This window comes from Engraulis encrasicolus, chromosome 6, assembly GCF_034702125.1.
Source record: "Engraulis encrasicolus isolate BLACKSEA-1 chromosome 6, IST_EnEncr_1.0, whole genome shotgun sequence".
Classification (NCBI taxonomy): Eukaryota; Metazoa; Chordata; class Actinopteri; order Clupeiformes; family Engraulidae; genus Engraulis; species Engraulis encrasicolus.
In genome coordinates, this window is record NC_085862.1 from 12,480,409 (window position 1) to 12,493,080 (window position 12,672).

At 44.5% G+C, this 12,672-nt stretch overlaps 2 protein-coding genes across 5 annotated transcripts in view; both read left to right on the plus strand.

Moving 5' to 3' along the window:
• LOC134450699 (desmoplakin-A-like) overlaps positions 1 to 6,966 on the plus strand; it is a 79,642-nt gene extending 72,676 nt beyond the window's left edge. For all 3 annotated transcript variants that reach the window (XM_063200640.1, XM_063200641.1, XM_063200642.1), the window contains 4 exons: positions 501 to 604; positions 1,159 to 2,101; positions 3,529 to 4,010; positions 5,016 to 6,966. In XM_063200640.1, coding sequence (XP_063056710.1) covers positions 501 to 604; positions 1,159 to 2,101; positions 3,529 to 4,010; positions 5,016 to 5,244 — 1,758 coding nt within the window. In that variant the 3' untranslated portion in view covers positions 5,245 to 6,966. The remainder of the gene's footprint in view (positions 1 to 500; positions 605 to 1,158; positions 2,102 to 3,528; positions 4,011 to 5,015) is intronic.
• Positions 6,967 to 9,212: 2,246 nt separating this feature from the next.
• The window catches only part of numa1 (nuclear mitotic apparatus protein 1), a 29,877-nt gene continuing 26,417 nt past the window's right edge, over positions 9,213 to 12,672 (plus strand). For both annotated transcript variants that reach the window (XM_063200656.1, XM_063200657.1), the window contains exons 1-5: positions 9,213 to 9,296; positions 10,463 to 10,510; positions 10,953 to 11,038; positions 11,586 to 11,662; positions 12,559 to 12,665. In XM_063200656.1, the coding sequence (XP_063056726.1) occupies positions 10,472 to 10,510; positions 10,953 to 11,038; positions 11,586 to 11,662; positions 12,559 to 12,665 (309 nt within the window). In that variant the 5' untranslated portion in view covers positions 9,213 to 9,296; positions 10,463 to 10,471. The remainder of the gene's footprint in view (positions 9,297 to 10,462; positions 10,511 to 10,952; positions 11,039 to 11,585; positions 11,663 to 12,558; positions 12,666 to 12,672) is intronic.

Genomic DNA, 12,672 nt, shown 5'->3' on the forward strand with positions numbered 1-12,672 from the left:
TAGCAGTAGTGCTCCTTTAACTACTTTAGTACTACTCTACTATGACGCAACACAGAGCCATTAGTAATATACTATGACTCGGTCATTACTAACGCTGTGTTTATAACGGGTTAAAGCGATATAAAGTGTAGTGGAAGGCATGCACATCCAACCAACAAGCATCAGCAATAGTGTATGTAGAAAAGGGGGGAAGGATCTGCACACTGCTTGCACTGCATTGCAACGTTTCGGTCATACTGTTGATCCTCTTCAGGGCCTGCAGAAGATCTATGGTTGAAATTTTGCTCCCAATAAATAAAATATTTTGCAAGCAATGTGCAAACTTAAAGCAATACCATGCAACTATGGAATAACTCTGTGTGTGTGTGTGTGTGTGTGTGTGTGTGTGTGTGTGTGTGTGTGTGTGTGTGTGTGTGTGTGTGTGTGTGTGTGTGTGTGTGTGTGTGTGTGTGTGTGTGTGTGTGTGTGTGTGTGTGTGTGTGTGTGTGTGTGTGTGGCAGGCATACGAGGCCAAGCTGATCGACTATGAGACGTATAAGGAGCTGGCCCAGCAGGAGTGCGAATGGGAGGAGATCACCATCACCGCCCCCGACGGCACCAAGAGGTAATCACTTACGGAATGAGTTCATCATTAGAAATAGTAGTATTAATATTTATTTGAATTAGTATTAAATGAATTATTTATATTAATTACTCCTAACGACTCTGACGGATCCCAGAGGTAATAATTATAATAATAATAGCAATAACAATAATACTACTGGGGCAGCCTAGTGGTAGAGAGTTGGTCTTTCAATCTAGGGGTTGCCGGTTTGAATCCCCCCTGACCTCTCCCTACATCTCCCTTGAGCAAGGCACCTAACCCCACATTGCTCCAGGGACTGTAATCAATACCCTGAAAAATAATAGTTGAATAAAATTAAAGCGTCAGCTAAGTGCAATGTAATGTAATGTACTACTACTACTAATTATTATAATAATATAATATATAATATATGTTATATATAATAATATATAATACATTTCTACATTTCCAGGCTGGTCATCGTGGACCGCACGCAGGGTGTAATCAATACCCTGAAAAATAATAGTAATGTAATGTACTACTACTAATTATAATTATAATATATAATATATTCTACATTTCTACATCACCAGGCTGGTCATCGTGGACCGCACGCAGGGCGTTGAGTACGACATCCAGGAGCTGCTGGAGCGAGGCGTCATCAGGCAGTCCCATCGGGACCAGTACCGGGCCGGACACATCACGCTGGCCCAGTTCGTGGAGGGCATCGATGAGGCGCTGAAGACCAGCGCCAGCAGAACCTCCTCCACCTCCTCCTCCTCCTCCTCCTCAGCAGCAGCAGGAGCAGGCAGCATGCAGAGCTCCACCGCGTCAGGAATGGGCATTCAATCCCATGTGCAGAGCTCTAACACGTCAGGAATGGGAATGCAATCCCTTATGCAGAGTTCCACCTCCGCAGGTCTGCAGTCATCCATGCAGAGCTCGGCCACGTCTGGCTTGCAGTCCTCCGTGCAGTCGTTGTCCTCCTCCTCCTCCTCTGCCAGCAGGTCTGCTGGCGCCTCCTCTGCCGCCACCTCCTCTGCCACCCAGAGTGCTGCTGGCGCCACCTCCTCCTCTGCCACCAGGTCTGCTGGTGCCACCACCTCCTCTGCCTCGGCTGCGGCTGCCTCAGGAGGAGCCTCAGGAGGAGCCTCAGGAGGAGCCTCGGGTGCCTCATCCAGCTCTTCCTCCACTTCCTCCACCACGAGGATCCAGTCCATCGAGACCATCGCCACCTCGTCTCTCGTCATCAGCAGCACCACCAGCGGTGGCGGTGGCGGTGACAGTGGCGTGGGCGGTGGTGTGGGCGGCAGTGGCAGTACCCTGGGCAGTACCCTGGGCAGTACCCTGGGCAGTACCCTGGGCGTCTCTGGGTCCCTGGCGTCCGGCGAGCTGCAGGCTCCCCTCTCCCCGCTGCTCTCCCCCGGCTCCATCACCCGCGTCTCCAGCATGTCCCTCAACCTGGTGTCCCCGACCACCACCGCCGGCGAGCGCAACCCCGTGGGCGCCATCTTCGACTCAGAGAACCTGGAGAAGGTGAGCGTGACAGAAAATTGCAAATGTATTATACACCGCATTCCACATTATTATGCAAATGACATTTTTCGCTGTTTCCCCAAATAATCAATACAAATGACAGTCGTCATAATTTTCAAGTCATCAGCCATTAGAGTACAATTTAAAAGTTTTTGAATGAACCTTCCAATGATAACGGTATTTTTTTAAATAATAAAAAACTTTAAATGCTCTGTTCCACATTATTACGCAAAATAGTTTTGTAGTGTTGTAATCCAAATTTCTTTCTTTTTTTCCCATTTACCTCAAAACAGTTGGAATTTGGTACCTTCTAAATTACATTTCAATGTTCAATACTTGGTGATAAGCTCTTTGTCTTAGTAACTGGAATGCTGCGATTAACATTGAAGTCAATGGTAGGGCATTGCATGGGAGTTATGGAAGCCCAGATATCCTTGATGCTTTGCTCTCAGCTGTTATTGTTTGTTTGGTCTGGTGACCCACACTTCACTCTTCAATATACCCGTAGATTTCCATGCCACGTTTAGGTGCTTTTGAGGTGATGACATTCTAACGCACCAGACATAAAACCCCATTGAAAATGAATGGGATGCTATGTCTGGTGAGTTAGAATGTCATCACCTCCAAAGCACCTACACGTGGCATGGAAATCTACGGGTATATTGAAGAGTGAAGTGTGGGTCACCAGACCAAACAAACAAAAACAGCTGAGAGCAAAGCATCAAGGATATCTAGGCTTCCATAACTCCCATGCAATGCCCTGCCATTGACTTCAATGTTAAACGCAGCATTCCAGTTACAGCTTATGACCAAGTTTTGAACATCGAAATGTAATTTAGAAGGTACCAAATGCCAACTGTTTTGATGTAAATGGGAAAAAAAGAAAGACATTTGTATTACAACACTACAAAACTGTTTTGCGTAATAATTTGGAACAGAGCATTTTGGGCATTTTAAGTTTTTTGTTATTTAAAAAAATACCGTTATCATTGGAAGGTTCATTCAAAAACTTTTGAATTGTACTCTAATGGCCGATTACTTGAAAATTATGACGACTGTCATTTCTATTGATTATTTAGGAAAACGGCAAAAAATGTCATTTGCGTAATAATGTGAAATGCGGTGTAAATGTATTTATATTCATATCTGTTCAGAAAGGTTTGTAGCCCTAAAATACCTTTTTTTTTTCAAAAGAAGAACAAAAAAATATATATATTTTATGACATTTTTGCCATATCGCCCACCCCTTTCTGATTCCTGTGAATTTGTATTATTGCTCAGCATATTTTTAGCATGTTATTATTATTATTATTATTGATATTATTATTATTGATATTATTATTATTATTATTATTAGTAGTAGTAGTAGTAGTAGTAGTAGTAGTAATAGTAATATTATTCTTATTATTCTTATTATTATTTATTAGGTGAGTGTGACGGAGGCCATGAGCCGGGGCCTGGTGGACAACATCACGGGTCAGCGCCTCCTGGAGGCCCAGGCGTGTACGGGAGGCCTGGTGTGCCCCAGCTCGGGCCGCCGTCTCTCCCTGCAGGAGGCGCAGCGCGTGGGCCTGGTGCAGGGCGATGTCATCAACCGGCTGCGGCCCGCCCAGAAGGCCTACGTGGGCTTCTCCGAGCCCCAGGGCCAGCGCCGGCTGTCGGTGGCCGAGGCGGTGAAGGAGCGCTGGCTGCCCCACGACGCGGGCCAACGCTTCCTGGAGTTCCAGCAGGCGACGGGCGGGCTGTGGGACCCCCAGGACGGCTGCCGGAGGAGCCTGGAGGAGGCGCAGACGCGGGGCTGGATAGACGCACGCTCCGCACAGAAGCTGGCCGACCTGCGGCAGCACAGCCGCTGCCTGGTGTGCCCACAGTCACGCCTCAAGCTGTCCTACGCCGAGAGCCTGGAGAGGTAGCAACAGCAATAACAATGGCAATAATAATAGCAATAGCATGTATATAGCACATTTAGCAGCATGATGACTAAATGCCATTTCACCCTGTCTGGATTCTAAAGCCAGTGTAATGACCTAAGTACTGGAGTGATGTGGTCTCTGGTCTTTGTTTTTGTTAGAATTCTAGCAGCAGGATTAGTTGCACCTGCCTGAGTGACTTTTACATTCTAAATTAACTTTTTTCATCTCCAATCAAAATGGCTAATAAATGTTAATCTTACTAGCCAACCACACACTCCCTAATGGGTCAAAGTGGCTAGTAAGTTGGTCTTTTCTACCAGCCAAACTCAATTTTCACCAGCATTTGGCCGGTTGGCTAGTGTTAATTATTTACATGTAAAACCCTGCCTATAAGTAGGGTATTGCAATAGTCAAAGCATGGATTAACTTCTCCACATCCTGTTGAGATACAAAATCCTTAATCTTAGCAATGTCCCTAAGGTGCCAAAAAGATTATTTAGTGATGTTTTTGATGTGAGCATTGAATCTGAGACTAGTGTTTAACATTACATTACATTGCACTTAGCTGACGCTTTATTTATCCAAAGCGACATACAGTTATTTTAAAGGGACTCTGTGTGAGATTTTTAGTTGTTTATTTACAGAATTCATGCTGCCCATTCACTAATGTTACCTTTTTCATGAATACTTACCACCACAATCAAATTCTAAGTATTCATTATGACTGGAAGAACTGCACTTTTCATACATGAAAAGGGGGATCTTCTCCATGGTCCGCCATTTTGAATTTCCAAATATAGCCAGTTTTAGCTGCAAAAATGACTGTACTTGGACCATACTCAAAGATATTTGTTTATTACTTAGTAACCTTTCATGTAACGATCAAATTTGGCAATAGGCAGCCCAGTTTCAATGACAGCATAGTTGCAGTACCTTTTTTGGCTATTTCCTTCTGTGTCCCTTTAACATCACACTAAAATCTCTTTCCTGTGTTTTGTCAGGTGTCTGCTGGAGGAGTCCACGGGGGTGATGATGATGCCGGCCGTGCGTGCCAGCTCGGCCGCGGGTTCGAGATCGGGCTCGCGTGCGGGGTCGTGCGCGGGGTCGCGGTCCGGATCACGCCGGGGCAGCGTTGACCTTTCGTCTCCTGGCGCCGCGGGCTCCCCGACCTCCGTCTACAGCAGCTTCACCTACAGCTCCAGCACAAGCTCATACACCACCAGCTCTTAGAGCGTGCACACACACACACACACACACACACACACACACACACACACACACACACACACACACACACACACACACACACACACACACACACAGCAACTTCACATACACCTCCAGCTCAAGCTCATACAACACCAGCTCTTAGAGCACACACACACACACACACACACACACACACACACACACACACACACACACACACACACACACACACACACACACACACACACACACACACACACACACACACACACACACACGCACGCACAGCAGCTTCACATACACTTCCAGCTCAAGCTCATACACAACCAGCTCTTAAAGCACACACACACTATCAGCTTGTAAAACACACACACACACACACACAAACAGCTCGTGAAACACACACACACACCCACACTCATACACAACTAGCTCTTAAAGCACACACACACACACACACACACACACACACACACACACACACACACACACACACACACACACACACACACACACACACACACACACACACACACACACACACACACACACACACGTGTGCATGTACACATGCACAGACACAGACATACATGCTGAGGCCATATATTAAAACAATATTTGACAGCCTACATTCAGTAGGCAGAGGCAAACTTCTATACAGTATGTTTTGCTTCATTTGGTTGGACCCTATTGGCTCTCTGCCAATATAACACTACAGTCCAGGAGCTTCTAACATGCTTATCACACACACTTGTGCCTTTGCTTCAGAACATTAAGGGGTAATAAGCTTTTAAAACGTATGTGCCTTCAGTTAACCAATATATTAACCGAACGATTTAATGTGGTGGCGAATGGGGGACTGGGTTGTGGTGAAGTTTCAAATAACGTTAGGTGACAGAAAATGCAGTGCAGTATTTTTCACAACAAAAATATTTGTTAACCATTGAAAATTGTGAAATACGTCGTGAGGAAAGTGCAGGGCAAGTGTAAAATTGTGTGTGGGGTTTGTAAATTGGGTATTGTCTGTATGGTGATGTTAAAGGAGAGGTTTGGGGTGGATACATCCATTTCCCTGTTGTTTTAAGTTAGCAGCACTGTTTGAAGGGAAATGCAATAGAAAAGTTCATGTCCATCGATTGAATAACGACCTAGTAGCCCTCACGCATGGGTGGGGAACCCATGGCGCATTGGGGCCGTTCATGGCCTGTGAGGCCGTCTCATCCTACTCCCCCGATATAATTTTAATGTTATGCAGTTTCACATGAAATTTGACATGCTTTGTAAAGCAATCTTGGAAATTACCTTTGCAATACAATTCCCTCCAAACTTCTCCTTCGGTGATGATTATGGTACGGTGCATGTTACGGTGAAGGCTGGGGAAGTACAGAACTACATGTTTCCTACAGAACTCCTTTGTGATGCTGTAGGCTATTATTCCCTGTTCCCTCAGGACTGTTCTGGACTCTGTTTCTCGATTCTTGTCGTTGCTAACCGTCTTAAGTCGGTCTTGAGTTGGTCGTAAGTTGCTCTTGAGTTGGTCTTAAGTTGGTCTTCAGTTGGTCTTTAGACGCAAGACCAACTTAAGAACAACTTAAGAACAACTTAAGACCAACTCAAGACCTTGGTTACAACGTTGGTCTTAAGAACGAACAAAATGGCTAAAGTCGTTAGCAAAGGCACTGTCGAGAAACGACCCCCTGGTTATTCATGTCATGGATGTTTTGCATACTAACTTTTCATTTTTTTGGCTTTTGCATCATTCATTAAAGATTATCAAAAAAAGAGATTTTGTTTGTCGTTTTTTTGGTGATGAAAAAAGCAAAAGATTTCTGTATTCCAAAACTGGTTATCAAAGAACTTCTGGTCGAGTAGCCTACAGAAGAGGGAAAGATCTGGCCCTACCGTGGCACAAATGGTAGGGCACTCATTTGCTATGCGGCTGGCCCGGGTTCGATTCCCGGCCTGGGTCCTTTGCTGACCCTTCCCCGTCTCTCTCTCCCCACTCGCTTCCTGTCATTTCAACTTCACCGTCCTGTCTCATAAAGGCACAAAAGCCCAAAGAAAGAAGAGGGAAAGATCTGAACTATGCTCAACTCAATCATTGGTGCCCCTGTGGAAAGAGAGAGCTGCTGTAGCCCCTTAATGCCTTAATGCCTTAAGTACCTCCTGTGGCATGCTGTAATAGACATTGAAAGTTAACTAATACTACTACACTACTATGACAGTGCATGGGGCCTTAAGTAACACATTACGACTTGGTCATTGCCATTCTGGTAACAGCTCATTTATAATGCTTAAGGGGTTAAGTATCTAGGTGTTAAGATCTCTGAAGATCTGTCTTGGTCACTTAACATTACATCCGTAATGAAAAAGGCTAGGCAGCGTCTGTACCACCTCAGGAGGCTAATAATAAGAAAGTTTAAACTCTCATCATAGATGCAGAAATTCTTTTAACACTGCCAAAATTGAATCAGTGATTACTGTAAGCACATGGTATGGAGGCCTTGCCGTGGCCAACCGGTTGGGCACTCGCCTGCCATGCGGCTGACCCGGGTTCGATTCCCGGCCCGGGTCCTTTGCCGACCCCTCCCTGTCTCTCTCTCTCCCAATTTGCTTCCTGTCCACCTCTCAAAGTACAAAAAAAGACCCCCAAAAAATCACAAAAAAACAAAGTGGTATGGCAACTGCACCGCTCAGGACAAGATAGCCCTGCATAGAGTGCACTCTGCAGAAAAAAAACACTCGGACCATCCTTCTGGGGCTGCAAGGCATATATTCTAAAAGGTCAAAGACAAGAGCAAAAAGGATTATGAAAGACACCTTCCATCCTAGACATGCCATGTTTGAAAAGCTGCCCTCAGGGAAACGACTGCGCTCGATAAAATGCAGGACAGAGAGACCATGTAAGAATTTCTTCTCAAGCCATCCGGTTTTTAAATTCCTAGGACAACTTTTTCTTCCATTATTATTATTCTTCCCCTTCTTTTCCTATTTTTCATTTATTATTCTACACAGCAGTGACAAATAAAAATCTTGTATCTTGTCTATGTAACGGCCCGTTTGTAAATCAGGTTATACGCCTTGTGTCTGTCGGTGCTGATCAACCTGTTTTACAAGATTCTTCTAGTTGAGTTTGAGTGGCCACCTTTGCTGACCAAGGTAGGCTATTTGTCCACATGGCTCTCTCCAACAAACCAAGACACATTCGTTAACATCTCCTGTTCATGATGTTCTTTAACCGGGTGTTGGAGACCATTGAAAACCTCCACCAGGTGATTTTAGCTCTCGTGACTTATTTGGAAAACCCTGAGAGACCTGAAAAAACACATGATCTTGTCTTGGATATTGAATAGATTCTTAGTAATAGCAGATATATTAGTGTTAAATCAAGTGCCAAACATTTCAACAGCGAGTTAGTGTCACCTGAACTGACATCAAACTTTCTGCTGTTCATATCTGTGTTTCTATGTAGGCCTTCAACATTGCACTCTGCCATAGTACCGTAGGTAGGCTATCTGTGCACAGGAGTGATAACTCACTCTCAAATTCAAGAGGCACCAGTTGGCCCGCAACAGCAACAACAAAAACTCATAAGCACCATTTGTTGTCAAAATGACCTTTAAATGAAATTGCATGAGAATGGGTTAGCCTTGCTGCACCTATTTATGCAGATAAAATTACAGGCCTACTAGTTTCAAGTGTGGTGGAAAAAATAGCTCTTCTCAATTGCGCCACCCAGTGGGGAAAACTTTGCCTGGTTAACACCAGACCTAATCACAAGTGAGATTTCAGATCGAAACGATTGTGTAGAACTAAAGGCAGTATGGGAGTTCCCAGGCTAGGGAAAACTGGGTTTGAGACTAAAAGCTCTCATTGGCCCCTGTTGGTCCAATGGGGTTTTGTATTGGTGTGACGTCACACAACGGGGAGCCAATGGACAAGAGCTGGGTGGTAACGCCGCTGAAAATTGAAATGTTTGAAACTGAGGGTGAGCACATACAGTATTCAACGGACACGAAGCTGGAAGAAGACAAAAATACAACACATAAATACAACAAGACGGACGGCACATCGTAAGTGGTACACTTTATTTGGCATGTGGTTCATGGCAAGCGCAAATACAGTTTATTTGCAACTAGAATTTGATGGATGTATTTTCTCGCCTAGAACTACTGATATCAAGGCAACAAGAACAACGATATGAATCCCTGCCATGGGCAGATAAAGTTAGCAAAACTCCTCGGCTTAATCCTTCATCATCATGTCATGAAAACCAACGACAGACAGATTTTAGATAAGAGCTGAAAAGACACCGTATCACGATCTGCTTTATTGTCTATATATGCCCTGCTGATTTTGCATGTTCACGAACGTGAGATAATCGCGTCGTTCCTGATATTTTTCGAAAACTAGACAGAAAGGCCTAGCTGCTACGCAGATTTCACTTTGGTGTTGCCAAGAAAAAATAATTACTTGCATTTGCACTTGCCCGTGTCATGGTAACTCTGTGGATAGGAATGAGCGTTATCCAAGTAAGATTTTAGTGACCCATGTTCATGTATTCCGCTTTTAACAACGGCTGCAAGTTTTTGTTGTTGTTTGTAAGACTAACAATTAGGCTAGTGTCATCGTGGGTTCGGTGTCTTTCAGTGTCGGCCAGTGCTTGACCACCAGTCGCCTTTAGCAGTGCATACGTTGGTTCTAGTTCATATCGCTTCCCTGTTATCGGAATCTCTTCCATCTGGAAATAGTTTAGCTGTGCTGTGAATGGCAACACCCATGTAAACACACATGCTCTCTCCACTCCCATGGGAAGTGATGATTTCAGGCTCAAAAACAGTCAGCCTCATTGCGCATGTCAGGAGTGGCTCAGCAGCAGTACATTTAAAGTTTACACACTTTTAAACATGTCATAAAGTACAGCGTATACAGCTACTAATTGTAACTTCTTTACAGTTGCCTGCTGTTACTGTATGGTTTAAAAGTCTATTATTCATGGCAGCATGTTGCCGCCTACGCCTACCTGGTCTGTAGATCATCTGTATTGAAGACTGGGGTCATGGTATTAATTGGTCACATTTTTACTGAGATAACTTATAAATATGTGCGTGACTGAATTATGCTGAATGTTTTGTGTGTGTGTGTGTGTGTGTGTGTGTGTGTGTGTGTGTGTGTGTGTGTGTGTGTGTGTGTGTGTGTGTGTGTGTGTGTGTGTGTGTGTGTGTGTGTGTCCTTGCAGGTTTTGGCGATGGTGTCTGAGCGGAAAGGGCAGGCACTCGTTGCACTGGTAAATCCTTAGCTCACAACGCCATGATACACAAGCTGTCTCACACTAACTGACATCCTAAACAGTTACTAATTCACTGCAGGTCTTACACGTTACTGCGCATTAATATCACTGCATACTAGTTTTGCCTCACTCACCATTTGTGATCATGACTACTATGTATTGACCATCATAAGGGTTGGAGCAGGCGTCACCCAACAGTTTTTTTCTTCCTTTTAAGGGTGCTGACCAAAATATTGTAAGACTAAAAAATGAAAAAAGGTCGCACCATGCATGGGTTTCTTTTTATTTACACAGACGCGTTTCGGCGCTCTGCCTTCCACTGAGGAAGGCAGAGCGCCGAAACGCGTCTGTGTAAATAAAAAGAAACCTACTATGTATTGACAAAATGCTATGAATACTTCTGATTATTGATAGATGTTCTGTCACTGTGTTGTTGCAGCTAAACAGTTTAGCCCTCGGAGATGAGGCGGAGAGTCTTCACCACCTGACAGATGGACTCCTGCCCAGCAAACTCGCTGCCAAGCTGTGAGTGTCAACAGACACCTTGACCCGCTCAAGCACTCGTCAGATTACACACAGTGGTGTTGTACTTTTGTACTCGCAGTGTGGCAGTGCAAATACGTGCGCTAAACTCATAGAAGGCCTTGGGTTAGCCCTCTGCGCTCCAAGTAATAATTCTGTGTGTCTCCATGCTCTGATGCATATATAGATCTGTGCTTTGCTGAAAAATGCTTAAAGTATCAACCAGTAATTCATGCATTGACAGAAAGTGGCTACAAAAATTTAAAACATCCATGGTTGCACTCATCAACGGTATGGTAGCCTTGGCCATGTTCATAGACTGTGTGTCAGAGGTTTGCAAAACAAGAAGAAAGTTATAGACAGGCTGCACATTTGGAGGAGGAGATGCCACTTGTACCCCTGTATAGGCTTTAGACCAGTATAACTTAAGTATTTATGTAGAAGACACATTATTGCTTCTTTAACTTTAATATTGTTTGGGGCGCTGTACTTTTTCTCAATAATTATTGGTCCTCCCAAATAAAGTAGTCAAACTGTGTGTGTTCCCCAGGGGTATGGCTGTGTTGGGGCGCTTGGAGGACGAAACACCCGACACCAGGTGGCAGATGATCAAGGACTTCCTCCTGAGTGAGTTTCTCACACCTTGATAAGCATGACCTCATATTTATTCGCATACACATAAAATTACTACCTCTATGTTTTTCTGCGCATTTTGTCCTCGGCCACTTACAGCCTTGTTTACACCAGCCCACCATCTGATGCACTAACCGCACCAATATACCGGCCGCGACATGAGCGAGGCGAGCAACACAAGTAATTAACTTTGTATTGAGTCGCACGACGAGGGCGACAGATTGTAGTTGAACTCCTGGGAATATTATGCTAATTAGCCATGACTCTGTTCGGCGACAGCCGCCACAAGCCAATGACTGTATAGAGGTCAGTGTGGCCACAGCCAATGGGAATGTTGGAATGCTTGCATTCTGCTTTTAACGGACATACTCTTGTCACTTCAATCGCTTGTATCGCTCTTGCTGCACACAGAAGCGATTCTCTGTCGCTTGAATCTCGTCGCGGCCCGTGTGTTTGCCCAGTTACCCTGCAAGGCCTGTGTACTGCATGGACTATGTTTTGTATGCTACGGATCATTTCCGTCTTTGTATGTTGCTTTGGATGAAAGCATCTACTAAATGCAGCGTTGGTTCCCAAACCTTTTTTTCTGCTGAGACCCGCTTTGACACCTAAGAATATTTTCACGACCCCCCAGCTCCCATATTCCAAACACCAAACATTTGTCCGTTAATGTTGCTAAATTTTAATTTAATATCCACAGGGAAAGTAAACTTTTGTATCAGCCTTATAACTGAGTACTGTTACCAACTAATTTACGAAGTTATGTTAACATGATTAACCTGTGTTTCCCGTTTTTTATCAAAAGTCAGTTCTGTCTGTGACGGACTCATCACACGACCCGCAGTTTGGGCACCACTGATGTAATGGACTGTTGTGTGTTGTGTGTTCAGCGCGTTGCAGATACACAGCTGATCGTGGAACAGCCATCAGCTGGGATTCGATTACTGATGCACACAGACGCCATGATGACCAATACATGGACCTGGAGCTAGCAAAGGTTGGTC